This window comes from Marmota marmota, unplaced genomic scaffold (genome assembly GCF_001458135.2).
Source record: "Marmota marmota marmota unplaced genomic scaffold, marMar, whole genome shotgun sequence".
NCBI lineage: Eukaryota > Metazoa > Chordata > Mammalia > Rodentia > Sciuridae > Marmota > Marmota marmota.
This window is the reverse complement of record NW_025999941.1, coordinates 6,901,027-6,918,729: the sequence shown is the minus strand read 5'-3', so window position 1 is coordinate 6,918,729 and position 17,703 is coordinate 6,901,027. Positions and strand designations below refer to the sequence as shown.

The window sequence follows — 17,703 nt, the reverse complement described above, 5'->3', positions numbered from 1 at the left end:
AAAAAAAAAAAAAAAAAAAAAAAAAAAAAGAAAGAAAGAAAAAGAGAGAGAGAGAGAGAGAGAAAGAAAGAAAGGGCTGAGAATGTGGTTGTGGCTCAGTGGTACAGCAACACTGGGTTCAATCATCCCTGGTACAAAAAAAAAAATTATCTACTTCTCTGGGGTACACTGTCAAACTCCACTGTTCACATTTTCCAGATTTTCTACAAAGAACCTATGTTCCTTTTCACCTTTTACATCATTTTATCATTGGAAACTATTTTCGTGTCCAGCTCGATGCTCTTTTTGTTTTTGGAGAAAAAAATGTTTGGTGCTGAGCTGTGCCCTCAAGTGGGGACTGGACACACCTTGCTCTTCCACCAGGCTCTCTGCTGGGATGCCATGAACCCCTCAGCACTCCACTCAGGCGTCTCTTGCCCTTATAATTTAAACTAGAAAAGTGGGGGAAACAATGTCCCCACAACCATCCCACTCATATCCTCTGACGTGAGAGGAGATTTGTAGGCGGCTGCTGGGAGCCTTCTCTGCTCTGCAAATTGTTCTCAAAACTGTTGCCTTTTTTTTTTTTTTTTTGGAATAGTTTGTGTTCTATTCTGCCCGGAAGCTGGGGGCTCAGCCAACGCACTGGGTGAAGTGGTGGGAAAAAATAGAAATCGATTATTTTGTCAACTAGCGTGGACTCTTTAGTCCAAATCCATTTTTTACCAAATACTGGGAGTGAAGAACAACGCAGTCACCCTGACTGGGCTTGAAAACACTGCCCATTTCCTCTCTAAGAGGAGCTCTAACGTAGGGCCTTGGCTGGGGTCTGCAAATGTCCTGAAATCTTGCCCTGAAATGAATCTTGTAAGATTTACTGGAACCCAGGGCTATCACAAGATGCCCCAAAGAATCAGGGACACCCCTACTCCAAATGACTGAGGATCCTGTTCTGTTAGAGGAAGCTCTTTTCTTAGCTCACCCACTCCCATTTGGTCTCTTCAGTCCAAATTTCACAGGAGGTTAGAGAGAGATTTAGCAGGAAAACTCCCTCTAACCACCTATCAGAATCATCATCCAAGGCTTTAAAATAAAACAAGATGTCACTGGGAATGTTTACGTTATCCTTACTCAGACATCGCAGAGGGTGCTACATAGCGCTATTTAATCAAAGGGAGATTTCATCTGTACTAATATTACCCAGCTTTTTATGTCACAGTTATGTTTCATTAAAATCAGTACACATTAGGGCAGCTCACTATTTGGAAAAAAAAATTAACAGAGAGTGTTTAACAAGAGTCCATTGTTGGGCTGAGATTCAATGGAAGCTTGAACACAATCTCCCAAACACCCCTGACTCCTCATTGAGCAATTTCTTATTCAAAGCATATATCTGGTGACTGTCTTTCCACTTATTAAATGGAATCAAAATTGAGAGTTACTAATATTACTTTCCTAAACCCTCACATCCTCTGGTATGAGTCATCTACTGGAACCTACCTTCTTCCCCCCCCCCGTCTCTTTTTCAGATACTTTCCACTACACATAGACTCAAAACAACTTTTTAGCTGGGCATGGTTGTGTGTGCCTATAGTCCCAGTTACTTGGGAGACTCAAGCAGTAGGATCACTTGAGCCCAGGAATTCGAGGCAACTCTTCAGTATTGCTGCTGGTTGGTTAAGGGACTAGATATGACTTCAGTGGATATTACCATTTAAAAATACAAAGATAACTGGGAACAGTGGTGCACATCTCTAATTCCAGTGACTAGGGAGGCCAAGGCAGGAGGATTGCAAGTGTGAGACCAACCTCAGCAAATTACTGAGACCCTGTTTCAAAATAAAAAATGAAAAGGGATTAGGATATGGCTCAGCAGTAAAGCACCTTAGATTCAATCCCCAGTACTGAAAATAAATAAATAAATATTTAAAGATTAAAGTCCTTCTGAGTAATCTACAAAGACCATTTATTTATTAGACTAATTAACTTATTTGGCTCAGATATTTATTTAGATATTATTGCATTTATGTCAAAATATCTTTTCATGTGTGGCTCCACCTACCAGTTAATTCAACTCAACTCATCTCTACTGTGTGTCATAGGGTTGGTGAAATATTAGCATTAATAAACCCCTTCCATGGGACTCTGCCACAGAAATTTCATCTCCATATGACTCTAAGAATCAGCAGAACCTGCCAAACAGCAATTTTCAAGTCCCTAAAAGCACTTCCAGGGTTCTTCTAACTTCTACAATTACTAATATATTACTATGCAGTAATAAATTAAGAAAATTCAGCCCAGGTTCTGGAAATCTGTTTGCCAAGATTCAGAAAAAATGCCAAGCAAATTAGAAATGAGTTTGGCCATAGATGAATCCCTAAGCATAGCCGTAATGGTGGTAATTGGATATATTCCTCTACTATAAAGGTCTCATTACTGGAATAAAACATAATATTTGAGATGGTTAAGAAAAAAAAAGTAATATCATCTGCAGCTATACAAGAAGAATTCGTTATCTAGAAATTATTCATTTCCTGAGACTTAAGTGACCTTGACAAGAAAGCAGCCATTGATGCCAACCAGGACAAAAACCACGTCATGACCCATAATTTCAAATAATCCTTTCATATCAGAGACTTTAGTGGTTCTTTGATAAAACATACACACACTCCATCCAGAGACATGCTTTTCTGAAAAATAAATACTAATTATGTAGTTGAGGGAAACTGTAGCTGAGGCTTGACCTTAGAAATGATCTAGAGTAAACTTTTGCCTCAGTCATTACACTCACCTGGGTTTCTATTTCTTCATTTGCAAAGTGAAGGGACTGAAGTGCATGATGGCTAGGGGGTCTTTATTTTATTTATTTTATTTTAGTACCAGGGATTAAAATCTGTGGTGCTTAACCACTGAGCCACATCCTCAGCCCTTTTTATGTTTTGAAACAGGGTCTTGCTAAATTGCTTAGGGCCTCACTAAGTTGTTGAGGCTGAATTTGATCTTGTGATCCTCCTGCCTCAGCCTCCCAAGCTGCTAGGATTACATGCTAAGGGGTCTAGCTAAGGGGTCTTTAAATCCTAAAAGTTTTAAAATTCTAAAAATAAATTTCTACAAAATTATAAACATCCAAACACACACATAAAAAAATCTGATTGCTGATGAAGAAACTTCCATAGCTTCATTGTCAGCAATAAAATATTAAATGAATAAAGTAAAACCCGGAAGATATCATCTTTTTGTCCTGTTTCCATGGCAACCTAGTAAACTGGCCCAACTCCATCAATCTGATGGTCCAAAGACTAGAACAGATAAACACCATATGGTGAAATAAAGTGCTCAAGAATGCTAATTATATGCCAGCCCAGGCTCACTCAGCATGTCTGTTTGCATCACAGAAAACTCAGTCATAATTAAAAATAGCTTTTTAGTGAATGCATTGTTTATACCAGTAAATAAATGTCATCAGATCATGATGGTTTTAGAAGACCTGATCCCCAACCTTTCTTTTTAACAAATGGATAAATTGAGGCACAGAGAGGGGAAATGACATTGTTAGTCATTTCCCTGTGAGAGGCAGAGCTAAGACAACAATACAGTTCTTAATTCTTAACCTGTAAGTCTTCTCATCTCATAAAAATACCTTGTGAAGGTCTCTGTAGAAGAGAGAGACATTGGGCCTAAAGTCAGAGGAGTTGATACAATGCGAGATAGTGAAACCCCAATAAAGTGTAAAAAATACATAGACGAGGGGACAGGAGGAACCCAGGAAAGGCTTGAGTTCCTACCCACCTGCCCACTCACCCTGGATAATGAGAGCCTTGGAGGCCCAGGGAGGCTTCCCAGTTGCATTAGAGGGAAGCAAAGAGGTCGTGCACAGGAAGCTGCTGAAATTAAGCCTCCAAGGCCTAAAAATTTCAAGGAAGCTTTTCACCTCTATGATTACCAGCATTCAACCACACAGTCCCTCAAGCCTCTTTTCCAAACCTTTGCTTTCAAAGAAAAACACGATAAGGCTAATGTTGATAGGTACCTAGTAGGTGCTTGGTATTCTTTCATTGTTTTATTCAACTAACAAAAACTTGTGTTAGATGAAGTCTTTTTAAAAATAAATTAAATAATTAATTTTTTTAGTTGTACATGGGCACAATACCTTTATTTCATTTATTTTTACATGGTACTGAGGACCGAACCCAGTGCCTCACACATGCTAGGTAAGCACTCTACCACTGAGCTATAGACCCAGCTCCAGGTGAAGTCTTTTCATGCTTATTTGCCAAACAAGAAAACATGCCACACAAATGGTTAAGTATAGAATCCTAATTCAGACTAAGATCTACTGACTCCAAAGTCATCCACTCCATCATGTTGCTGGAGTTCTCTTCCAGCCTTTGGGCCATCCGGCTGCCTGAGTTGGGCCAAGCCACTAACTTCCTCACAAAGGGGCAAACATCTGGTTCATCTTCTTGAACCAGCCTCTATAACAGCACAGCAGGATTCATCTAGATTTTACCCAGATGCACTAAGTTTGTACTTCATTTTATGAAAGAAAAGACACAGGCTTTGAAGAACTTAGCCTGGAAGTTTAAGTTGACCATACAACTTTCTCCAGTAAAAAGAAAAAAAAAATTTATTTCCCCTGGGTTACAACTTCCATATTGGACCAGGGAAGCCCAAAAAGGTACACAGCATATTAACAAATAATGACCAGAGAAGGGACATGGGAAGCAGAAAGGACTGCACTTACACTTATGTCGAGGCTGCAAAGGCTAACAGCGTCTTCATCTTGGGCGCTCTGCTTCCGTTTCCGCTGCAAAGCAAACAATAAAACAAAGTTTAAATGTAAACAGGGATTATGGTTTTGATTCAGGAATGCAAGCAAGCAATCCAATATCATATGCAAACCTTATCATTTCCACCACACTGCCACAAAACTTTAACGGGACTATGTAAATGAACAGTTCTAAGAATTACAGGAAGCTATTAAGCTCTAGGATAATCATTTTTCATTATTAGTCTTGTTCATGCTGCTATAGTCTCTTTTTTCTTTTCTTTTTTTTTTTTCTATATGTCTCCATAAAACATTCATAGATACCAGGGTCAAATTCTGACTAACTTGGAGAAACAACTATACTGGAAAGAAAATCTAATTCACTTAAAGATATTCCATTTTCAGAACTGCTTTGTACTTGGGTAATTTAAGTGTCTGTTCTCAACCTGTCCAATGTTCTAATGCAATCACAGAACCTCGATGCTGGAGAGAACCTTAGACGTCTTCTCTAATCTTCCCATTTTATAGTCATAAAAACTGAGATTCAGAAAAGTCGTTATTTTTTTTTAAATATTTATTTTTTTAGTTGTAGTTGGACTCATTACCTTTGTTTTATTTATTTATTTTTATGTGGTGTTGAGGCTCAAACCCAGGTGAGCACTCTACCGCTGAGCCACAACCCCAGCCCCCAGAAAAGTCGTTATTGAACTAAAGATAATTATATCTGAAATGAATTTATAAGTTTATGGCCAGGGCTTATGGCTCAGTCAGATACAGAAAAATATTTTCCCCTTTATAAAAAGAAAAGAAATTCCATCCGTATATCATAAGAAAGTCCATCAAAGATATATTCACCTTTCTTTAGCATCCCCAGCTCAACTGATCAGGTCATTGTTTTCTTGTGTCTGTCCCTAAAGTGGGACTTGTTAAAGTCTATTGATGCTACTTGCAAGAAAGCAACCAAAAGATCAGAATTGGTGACGTGAAGCTATGGGAAAGTCCAGAGACATCTGGGTTTTTGACCCCCAAAGAATCCCACTGCTTCCTTCTCTATCAGAACCCTGAGGCAGCTAACAGAACTGCTCATTTCCACTTCAATTCAGCAAAGGTTTGTTAAACATCTGCTGTATGCCAGTCTCTGTGTTTGCTCCCAGGAACACAAGTTGGCAACTCCCGAGGTTAAGGAACTCACATTAATGTAGAAGAGATGGAATATCATGAACTGTAATGAATAAGATTCAAACATCTTAGGGAAAGTCACTTTACTCCTCTGATTCCCTTCCTCAACTCCAAGGTGTGTATACTTGGGGGATGGGGGTGATAACGGCAACTCTATTCTTAGAAAGAGGAGTAAAAACAGTAATGCACTCTAGTGCTTAGTAGAGTGCGTGGTACACAGTAGGTGCTCAAAGTGTGGGCTGGAGGACTCTAGCACAATGATAGGGGAGGAAGTATTTAAATAGGCCTAAAGGATGAATAAGATTCTGCCAGATGAAGATGGGGAAAGGACTGAGGCCTCTCTTTATATAGCCATCTACCTAGATATTTAAACTCTCAAAGGTGAACACAGTTCTATCCAGAACTGTGAAGTTTGGGATCCTATAAGTTTTCCACTGAAGCAGTAGTGCAGGGTGCCACCATTTTGGGCATCTACATTAACAAATTCACCAAGTGACACCCCTCCCCCCAATCATACTGGGAATCAAATCCAGGGACACTTTACCCCAGCCCTTCTTATTTCGAATAGGGTCTTGCTAAGTTGCTGAAGTTGGCCTCAAACTTGTGATCCTCTAGCATGGATTAGATTACAGGCATGTGCCCCCATACCTGGCTCACCAAGCACACTTAGGAAGTCAAATACTCCACTTGAGTTCTTTCAGAAGAGACTTGGGAACTTGCTGACAACCACCCCATGTATATTTGCCCATATCTGAGGATGCTTCGTGTTTGTACAGAGGCCTGGCCCTTGATTCATCATCTAGGTACAATTAAAAACAGCACTGTGGTTTCAGGGAAACCAATTCACTGGCTTATTTTATATGGTGAGATTTTTTTTTTTTTTTGAGACGGGGGTGTAGCTATGTTACCCAGCTGCCCTTGAGCTTGAGGGCTCAGGTGATCCTCCTGTCTGAGTCTCTTGCTGGGCTGTAGATGCATGTCACCACGCGCAGCTTATATGGTGATTCTTTTGAGGGAGATATGGTAAGAGGCAGTTCCCGTTTTACAGGTAAATAAACTAAGGTGGGAAGATATAAGCAATTTGCTATCACATAGCCATAGCATAACACTCTGAATTCAGGATTCTAAATTTTGGGGCATTCATGCTGCTTAAAGCATGTGAGGCAAATAGGTCATGTCTCACTTACCCCCCTGGAATGTCTGGGAGCATCTGCCTGGAGTGCCCTGTTAACAAGGATCACACAGCAGAGTAGGCTGGAGAATGCAGCCATCAATTAGCAATACACAAGTGCCAGGGAAAAGGCAGGTGGTCCTGCTGCCTAGAATCACCCAGGACCTTCTGGAGTCAGGCTTCTCTTGCCTTGAGCTGCTATGGAGTTGAGAGGAGCCTGTTTCGCTGGTGAAGAAGAGGGGATAAGAATCTCTTCTCACAGCCAGGCAGCCCCCTTCAGACCAGTTCAATATATTACCCAGCGCTCAAACCCAGCCTCACACCACCCCCAAAGCAGCTCCAGCCAGAAACTTCCACCTGCTTCAAGTGTCAAGTCTAGAAGACAAATATCCTCTAGGGGCCTTTTTAATTAAGCCACAGCTGGTTAATCTGGAATAGAATGATCTCAAGAAACCCACACATTTTAAAAAATAAAAGCTGTATGGATTGAGAGAATGGATTTTCTTGTCAATTTTCATTACACATGGTAGTGGCTGACCACTGCTAGTAACAAAGAAGAAATCTGAGGCTTAAACTCTTGAGCTTGAAGCAAAAATTTCACAAAGCATTGCTTAGTCGTTGTTTATTTGCTCTAAGTTCACTGGGTACTTTTTGTGCAAGAGCTGCTCTGGGTCCTAGAATACAGCAGTGAATGAGCCAGGCACGCAGGTTCCCTTCACTCTAATTGGGAGTCAAAGGAAAACAAAATAGCTGAGTGTGGTGGTGTGTGCCTGTAGTCCCTGTAACTCAGGAGGCTGAGGCAGGAAAATGGCAAGTTGGAGGTCAGCCTGGGTAACTCAACAAGATCCTGTCTCAAGATAAAAAATAAAAAAGGTCTGGGATGTAGCTTGGTGGTAGAGTGTGCTGGAATAAATCCTAGTACTGAAAAGAAAAAAAAGAGAGAGAGAGAGGGAGGGAGGGAGGGAAGGAGGGCAACAGGGAGGAAGAAAATTACATAATATAATCTGTCCTGTGAATGAATCAGATAAGGTGCTGAGACTGAGATCAGATAGATAATCTTATTCTGGTTTTTGGTTGACACAAGATCTTTTTTTTTTTGGTACTGGGGTTGAACCCAGGGGCACTTAACCACTGGACCACACATCCCCAGCCCTTTTTTTTGTATTTTATTTAGAGACAGATTAGATTCTCACTGAGTTGCTAAGTGCCTCGCCAAGTTGTTGAGGCTGGCTTTGAACTTGTGATCCTCCTGCCGCAGCCTCCTGAGTTGCTGGGATTACAGACGTGAGCCACCACAGCCAGCTTTTCATGAGATCTTAGTCAATGAGGGCAGGATATGGTCTGTCATGATCATATTCCCAGATGGTGGTTCTGTATTTGGTACATGGCCAACTTCTCCCAAATTAGTATCATTTGTAGGGGCTGCCGGGGCTTTGAACCTGGGACACTTTACCACTGATCTGCATCCCCAGTCTTTTTTTTTTTTTTAATGAGACAGGGTCTTACTACATTACTCAGGGCCTTGCTAAGTTGCTGAGGCTGATCTCAAACTTGTGAACCTCCTACCTTAGCCTCCCAGGTCTCTGGAGTTACAGATGTATGCCAACATACATCTGTATGTATTGTTTTGTGCCCAACCAAAATAGTATTTCTTAATTTTTTTTTTTGGTTGATACCCTTGGTCCTGCTCCTTTTGAGAAGCTTGTCTTCTTTACCACTCACCCCACTCCAGAGAAAACTAGGTGGAGAAATCAGAAGGGATTAAGTGGGCACGCAGCAGCCAGGCTGGCTCAGTCTGGTGATGAAGGACATGCGGTTGAACAAGCCACATGCAGACACTGCATTCCCCACCCAGGAACTGGAAATTTCTAAAATATTGGGAAACTGAACTCATGCCAATGATCTACAGGACAAAAACCACCACGTGGAAACAAACTACAAAGACATGGACAAGCAAGATCTCAGAAAGCAGAGGTGCTGCAGGACACTGCACTCATTTCAAATTTTTACCACAGTAATCATGATAATAATCAGAATGATAACATTGCAGTTTTAGCCTATTAAATATTCACTATATGTTACTCCCAGAGCTAAATACCTATATGTCATTTGATTGTCATGCCAATCTCATGAGCTAGGCAGGAACCGGTATTATCTCTGTTCTACAGAAGGAGAGAGAGAGGCTCAGAGAGGGGCAGGAACTCACCCAAGGCTTTCTAATTAGCAAGAGGTACAGCCTGGATTCAAACCTAGGTCTGTCCGACTCCAAGCTCTGTGGTCTGGGCAAGCACATCTGTAGTACCCACAGAGGATGTGTAAGAAGGAGTTTAACATGAGGAAAGTAGGAGGGGGCACTTTTAGAACTTTTATTCTACTAGAGTATTGACCTTGAAGACCACAGCTCTCTGTTGATTTTGTGGTCCTTTCTAGTTTTTCAGGTTATCACTGCCTGCTATCAGGTCACAGCCATTTTACTTCCTCTGCACATGAGAAAACATGGACAGGGTACCTGGGGGAGTGCCTAGGCAGGAAGGCCACTATGTATGAACTGTGCTTTTACACACTCAGTCTGACAGGTTCCCAGATACTCTGAGAAGCCAAGGACGCACCTTGTTATTCATGTCAAGTTTACTGAAGCAAATGCACAGTCCACTTCCCTTTCAACCATGAAAACAAAGCACCTGGGGTGAGCCCAATAATTGCTAGAGCCTGAGCTCTCTGATTTCAGCAAACTTTACCCCCCATCGCACTGGCCCCCCTTCTTGTGCCCTGTGCAGACTAGTAGGTCAGTGAATAATTTCCGAACGGGTGACTAAAATAAAGAATGAATAAAGGGGGCCAGTGTTCTTGAGGTGTCACCCTTTGCTTCCGCTAACTACCTGGCTCCCAAAATTAAATCAAAACCTCAAAAGCAAAGGTCACAGAAGGCTAAAATCTGTCAACCTCAAATTTCCTTGGAGATTTAAAAGCTGCTAGTTGAAGCTCAGATTCTTGCTTTTTAAACAAGAAAAAGCATTTCTCTCACCAGTGGGGGCATTGGTTTTCCTTAAAATATGTAGAAATGTGAAAGGAAATCATGGCATCTCAGAGCTTGGTCTGAGTGGGGCATTGGGCAAGTTCCATGTCTCCTACCAGAAGGAATACCACATATGTTCAAGGCAAGACATCCCTGACCTATGGACCTATCCATGTCCTGGTTCTCACATCAGGAGCGCTCAGTCTCTGGGCTTTAGGAACATGTAACCTAAGACTGACAACATCTCGGAGGAAACGAAATCCAGCCATCAAAAACATAAATGACCACAATGGGCACCCAAGCTCTTGGTCCCAAAATACATACCTACCTGGGATCAGAAGGAAGGGCAGAGACAGAGGACAGTTTGTGAACAATGGGCCTGAGTGGAGCATCTGAATTCTTAACTCTGCAGGCTACATACTGCATGGAGACACCTTCTAGAAGAGCTTAGAAAACCCTCTCATGCTTCTCCAATAAAAACAAAAAACAAACAAAAAAAACTTGAAGGCCCCTTTGTTAATGCATAATTGATGAGGTCCCTGTGCAGTATCAAATATGAGGTTTCGAAGTGGTGTGGGTATCCCTGGGGGATCAGGTGACCTTCACTGGAAACTTATTATTGATCATATTACCCTGCAGCCTCGAGACCATCAGCCTTCACACTTCAGCCTTTTGACCCACTTACATGATGCATTATTGTTCCCTGGGCTCCTCTGAGGCTCTCAGGTTTTAGGCTTGGGCTACCTGCTGACAGCACAAGGCTGCCATCTAAATCTCATTAGTAAATGGTCCATGAACAAACAGCTTTTTCTGCTGTTCTGGGGAAGACTATGCAATGAACACTGACTCAATATTTACCACTATGGCTTCTCAGAAAAGCAAGCCCCATTTCACGCCTGAATATCTTCTCCTTACTGGCTTGGCTTCAATTCTCTCAGAACCCAAATCTTGGAATCCTTTAAGGTTTCGAGCCTCAGGATCAAAGGAGAATCACAAGGTGCCTTTCAATACACAATCAGAGGGAAACAGATGCTGGAACTGGGCATCTGCTATGAGCCAGAGGAGCGCTCCATTAAGTTTCTCCATGACTCCATTTAAACACTGTAGTGTCCTTGAAAACAGAGGGATGCTGTAGGGCAGAAAGACTTTAGTGACCTGCTCAAGGTCACAATGACAGTGAATGCTGGCCACTCCCTATCATTAGGCCAGCCTGACTGCCAAACAGTGGACTTTCTGTCATATGATAGTATTTCCCTTTATATATTATGCAAAAACAATATGTGGTTTCCTTTGAATTAATATATTAAAATGATATAAATGCATTTAAATATTTATTTAAAACAATGTGTGTGTGTGCGTGTGAGTGTGTGTATGTGTTTATGCCTGTAACACCAGCAACTCAGGAGACCAATGAGGCAGGAGGATTGCAAGTGGAAGCCAGCCTCAGCAAGTTTTTATTTTATCTCAAAATAAAAAATAAAAAGAGCTGAGGATATAGCTCAGTGGTAAAGCATCCCTGGGTTCAATTCCCAGTACTGAAAAAAATTAAAATTATATATACATATATATGCATATATGTGTGTATATATATGCGCATATATGTATATTGTTATATACATATGTGATATATATATATATAGGCTCTGGGGACTAAGGGGACTAAGGTTATCAGTCAATGATGGAGTGCTACTGGCCTAGCATGCTCAAGAACACAGTTTGATCCCTAGCACTGTGTATACACACACACACACACACATATGAAGAGAGATATACACACACCCAGATGAATACATACATATTTATATATGCATATAAGTATGTATATATACATATAATGCACACATACACACATAAAGGTTCGCAAGGCATTCACCTAACATATCTCAAGGAAATGAGGAACAAATGAGAGATGCCTGAGTTCAAAATCCAGCTCTAGGGCTGGGGATGTGGCTCAAGCGGTAGCACGCTCGCCTGGCATGCGTGCAGCCTGGGTTCGATCCTCAGCACCACATACAAATAAACATGTTGTGTCCGCCGAAAACTAAAAAATAAATATTAAAATTCTCTCTCTCTCTCTTTTTTTTTAAAAAAAATCAGCTCTACCATTTGCTACTTGGTGTGACCTAGAACAGGTTACTTTAGTCCTTTAATTTCTCAATAAACATTTATTGAGGATCTATTTTGAACTAAGCAGGTTCTAGATTTGTGGGATATATCAGTATCTATGCAATACACATATAAAATTTATTTTTTCCATCACAGTTATATTTCAAGGATTTAAAAGACATGACATATTTAGAACAGGGCTGGGCATACAGTGAGAGATTTAAAAAAACGGTAATTATTGCTACTGTGGTCATTACCTTAATTCTTACTACTACCACTATCGCTGTTGGCATAACTGTTTTGTTACTGTTTGACACAGAGTGGCAGGTAAGGTAGATAGGAGAGGCAGGGGAATCCTGCAAGAAGATGGATAGGAGACCTGAGGCTTCTCTGACTACCAAGCCCCAGAAGGTTGCACACAGATGGCCCCTGGATACCATCAGTTTCCTATGCAGTGCCTCCTTCCCACCTCTGTCACAGAGACGAGGGCAAATGCAAGCCTGACTTAATTTCAAACAGCTGAGATTGAATTGATTAGTGTCAGAACAACCCTGTTATTAAATCACAGGGCTTTTCTATTTAATAACCAGGTGACCAGAGCAGCAGAAACACACTGATAGAGACAGTGCAGCTCCCAACTCGGCAGTAAATGGTCCCTGATTAGTCATTTATAATTATTAAATTCAAACCAGATCTTGAACTCTTTTGATTTATGTCTTCGCTGGCAAACAGCTTTGGTGGCTTCAGAGGCTTTGAGGACCTGCCTTTCATCTGCGCCTTCTTTGGGGAGAGATTAGCAAAAGGATTTTGTGTTCTTGTACTTGCCCTTAGCTGGAACTCCACTCGATAAACCTACATTTGAGCAGGGAAGAAGACCCACATTTTGTTTTTCTCCAGGGATAAGCAGAATTGAGAGGGGACTCTAGTCCATTTTGAACACAGAGTTTTTCTTCTCCCTATTTTATTTTTATTTTTGGTACTGGGGATTGAACCCAAGGGTTCTTAATTACTAAGCCACATCCCCAGCCCTTTTTATATTTTATATAGAGACAGGGTCTCACTAAGTTCCTTAGGGCCTCACTAAATGGCTGAGGCTAGTCTTGAACTCATGATCCTCCTGCCTCAGGCTTCTGAGATGCTGGGATTATAGATGTGTACCACTGAGCCCAGTTCTCCCTATTTTAAAGATGCCCTCCCTTTCCCAGCATCCTGGAACCCTACTCCTTTTCTCTAGATTGTTCAATCTGTTCACAGGGTAGAGAATCTGGTAATCATGGTGCTCTCTAACCTACTTGTAAATAAATTTCCACTAACATGACATGCCGTTATGTGCCCAGATGCCAGACAGGTGCTAACAACAGATTGGGTGAGTTTACATCTCAGTTTTGCTACTTATTTGTTATGGAAATTTCGGCATATTTCCTCACCTCTCTGAACCTCAGTTTCCTTATCTATACAATGGGGACACTAATGTGCCACCTCCTACAGTGGTCGTGAGAGCTCAGAAGATTGCCATGGGTAAATGATCAACACAATCTGGCACTCAGGAACTAGGCAATCCTATTATTAGTATAAGTAACAACAGCAGCAATAACAACAAGTTCAGGAGCCAAGGAGAAAAATCATGGAGGAAATAACTCAAGTGTCTACAAGTCTACTCATTAACTTGATTTTGAGAAAATAGGTAAAGCCCCTACTGTGATTTTAGCCACAGGGCACGTGGCTCTTTACTTGTTTGGAAGCAGAAATGAGATAGGCTGAGCCTTCCTCTCCCCTGGGAAGAAAAGAGCATCCAAGCAAGTGTGTGCAAGGAGGGGGAAATCCAGCCAACCCCCATGAACATTGGGGTTCACTCTGTCATTCACCCAACACAGACTACTGCTCCCCATAAAAACACTCAGGCTGGAAGAACAGAGAAGAGGCAGGGAGCTTGTCTACCCAGGGTAGAGAGCTGACAAGTACTCATCTCAGAAAGACTGTCCCAGAACAACCCATGCAGGCACTGATCTAAGTAGAAGGGGTTCGTATCCACAAAGATTTTCAACAATGGGATGTGACAAGAAACATGAAATTGAGTTAACCAGAGCACTTTCTCCAAGGCCTTCTAAATTACTATAATTATATATTTTTTCTTCTGGTTCTTGGGTGCACTAAATTGGATTAATCACAATCTTTGATTTATAACACTTTTATCACTGGTGTTTCTCTGACGCTCTTTTGTTCGTTTGCTTTTTTTTTTTTAAACATTGCAACAAACTCCTATTTATTAAAATTCTTCACTGTGGGAATGGCTTTGAGTCATTTCAACAAACATATAATTCGTGTGTGTGTGTGTGTGTGTGTGTGTGTGTGTGGTTTAGGGGATATTCAAATAATGGTTCAATTTCTAGAGAATTACTCCACGTAGCCAAATGACCTGGGCTATTCAGCTGCAGAATTCAGATGTGAACCTGCTCATCATCCACAAGGACCCTAGAAGCCTGAGTTGACAGGATGGTTTCTAGACCTGCACTCACACCTGGTTTATGTTCCTGCCTTCTCTTCTCTAAAGATGACCCCAGTGCTGGTACTGCTCCTGGGCTCAGAAGCAGTGCCAAGAAGCTGACCTTTAACCCTAGGGAGAGCCAGTCTTTCTTCAGCTACTGGTGTCTGGAACATTGACCCTGTGGCACCATTTGCCACACAAAATAGAGAAGAACACTGAGTGCCCTGCAGATCTGGACTTTCCTTTAAATAAACAAAGGGTTCTTTTGCAGAACCATTTGGGATTGTCTACCATACTAGAACACACATCTGAGTGGCTGAAGTCTGGTTTCCTTATGGTAGATTCTGGCAGTTTAAGGTAGCCCCTTCTCTCCCTCCCTCCTTCCTCCTGCTGGGATATAAAACTGTCCAATATAGATAGCATTGCTGGGTGCAGTGGTGCAGGCCTATAATTCCAGCAGTTTCGGAGGCTGAGGCAGGGGGAATCTCAAGTTCAAGGCCAGCCTCAGCAACTTTGTGAGATCCTAAACAACTTAGTGAGACCCTATCTCTAAGTAAAATATTAGAAAGGGCTGGGGATGTGTCTCAGAAGATAAGCACCCCCCCAAAAAAAAAACCCTAAAAAACAAACATACAGCATTCTGGGGTGCTTTTCATCTAATACTTCCAATAATGATTGCGGTACAAAGAAGTTATAACACATAAGAAAACTGAGGTTTAAAGAGTTTAAATGACCTAAGACCACTCTATGCATATTTGAACCAAGCCAATATTTCATATAAGATCAGCTACTTGTGGGACTGGTGCTGTGGCTCAGTGGTAGAGCGCTTGCTTTGCACTTGTGAGACACTGGGTTCGATCCTCAGCACCACATAAAAATAAATAAATAAAATAAAGATATTGTGTCCATCTACAACTAAAAAAATAAAATTAAAAAAAGATCAGCTACTTGTATAATAGATACCATTGGCCCAAATACCCTGCACACCTTACCTTTTTATATGCCAGAAATGCTGGGGAGTTATTGCCACTGGAAGGAGCCTTCAATCTGTGATGGATTGAATTTGTCAAACATTTAAACCTCCTAAAGCTTAGAGGCACAACTCTGAGGTATCGTCTCAAGTCTCTGTTGTACATTAGAATCACCTGGACATACCTGACCATATTCTTTCTGATAGCATTTAACCAATGCCTGTGCCAGTTGGCACAGTGCCTAGCATATAGTAGGTACTCAATAAAATCTGTCAAATGAATTAAGGCATATAGGGAAATTATTTATTTGAGTCTCCTGTTTTTTCATCATCAAAATTCAAAAATACTGGGGACTCCAGTATAAAAAATAATGGTATCTCATGGTCAATATTTCTCAGCATTTAGTCTTCCTAAAAAGAGAAATTCTACAGCTTTATATTTGCTATTTGGTAAGCAAATGGGTTCATTTGTTCACATGTATTCAGTCAGCAAGCGTTGTTGAGTTTTTTCTTTGCACTGGTCAGGCTTCACCAAGGTCCAGGAAAGTTTTGAACATGAAAGAATTCTATGTCTTAGTAAAACACCCATTTCCTGGGAAATGGATTAGACGCTGGATAAATATGCTTTGATTTTTGCAAAATCCAGGCCTTGGTTTCAGACTTCAGGATATACGTGGTTGGAATGGACTTTGAAGCAAAGATTCGGGATTAGAAAAGGCAGCACAGAACTCGTCTCTTCTCTGCAGCCCGTTTGTGGCTCACCACAACTTTTGTTTTTGACTCAAAACTTGACAGGACATGATGGTGCCAGTGAAGAAGGGATGCTCTGAATACCTGCATGTCCCTGGTGTTCAGGGGCCCTTTGCCTCCCTCCCTGTAATTTGGGGTTGCGGTGAGCCCCTCCTCCGTTTTCAAAGGCAGCTGCAGGAGGAAAATGCCCCTGTAATCACAGTTGACATCTTTACAGATGGTGCCTCAGAAATGGTAACCGCTTTTGTGCTCTTGTTCTGAGTGTTTTCTCTGCAGACTGTTGCCAGGGGCATTGCTCTAAAGTGAGTCACCACAGCTCTGAAGACTGGTGGCCTCCTGCGCTGAATGGGATCTGGCTGGAGAGGACCTTGCCACAGGCACAGCCCAGGCTTGTTCCCGAGGCTCTGGCCCCTCCAGAGGCAGCACATGGAGGAGCCACACTGAGATGTTGGTTGTTGGCACAGGTGGGTCCATTGCTTTGAGGGAAGGGCATTCATTGCTTCAGTTACTTTCCTTATAGTTTTTTTTTGTTTTTTCCTACTGAAGGAGAGGAAAATCTTTAAGGATAAACAGCCAATCTCTTGTGAGAATTTCCAGTTTTGTTTAGAAGAGAGCTATTTTTGATCAAATAATCCTTAAATTATCTTCTCGGGCCTAAGGAATTATGCTGCGGAAGTGTCTGGACCAACTGCTGCCTCAAGGGAGCCTGAAGGATTGAAGGCACAAGAGGGGCTGCTGCCCCCTAGGGTTGGGCAGCAAGAGGATACTGGATGCCCAAACAGGAGCAAAGGGACATAGGCCTTTTTCTTGCACAGGTCAGAGTGCTTAGGTCGTTTGTGAATTTGTGCATTTATTTTGTTTTACTTTTTTTTGGTGTGTGTGTGGTAAATTACTGTATTACAAGATAATTACAGCAGTATACTTAAGTGCACTTAAGCATTGAGTCACATTCTCAGGCCTTTTTAAAAAATATTTTATTAATAAACAGGGTCTTGCTAAGTTATTTAGTGCCTCACTAAGTTGCTGAGGCTGGCTTTGAACTTGTAATCCTCCTGCCTTGGCCTCCCAAGCAGTTGGGATTACAGGTGTGCGCCACAACACCCAACCCATTTTGTTTCTTTGGACACTTTAATACAATTTGAAACTTAGAGACAAGCTCGCGTAAGTCTAGAATAAGATAAAACCCTTTACCCAGATTCACTGATTCCTTATATCTTTTTACAGTTATTTCATCCCTATTTATCTCCCCATTTATCTATCTAGACATATGGATGTAAAG

The 17,703-nt window shown here is 41.5% G+C and overlaps 1 protein-coding gene across 5 annotated transcripts in view; it reads right to left on the bottom strand.

Annotated features, from left to right (window-relative positions):
- The window catches only part of Arhgef3 (Rho guanine nucleotide exchange factor 3), a 302,635-nt gene that overhangs the window by 135,766 nt on the left and 149,166 nt on the right, over window positions 1-17,703 (bottom strand). For all 5 annotated transcript variants that reach the window (XM_048801083.1, XM_048801085.1, XM_048801087.1 and 2 more), the window contains one exon: window positions 4,724-4,786. In XM_048801083.1, coding sequence (XP_048657040.1) covers window positions 4,724-4,786 — 63 coding nt within the window. The remainder of the gene's footprint in view (window positions 1-4,723; window positions 4,787-17,703) is intronic.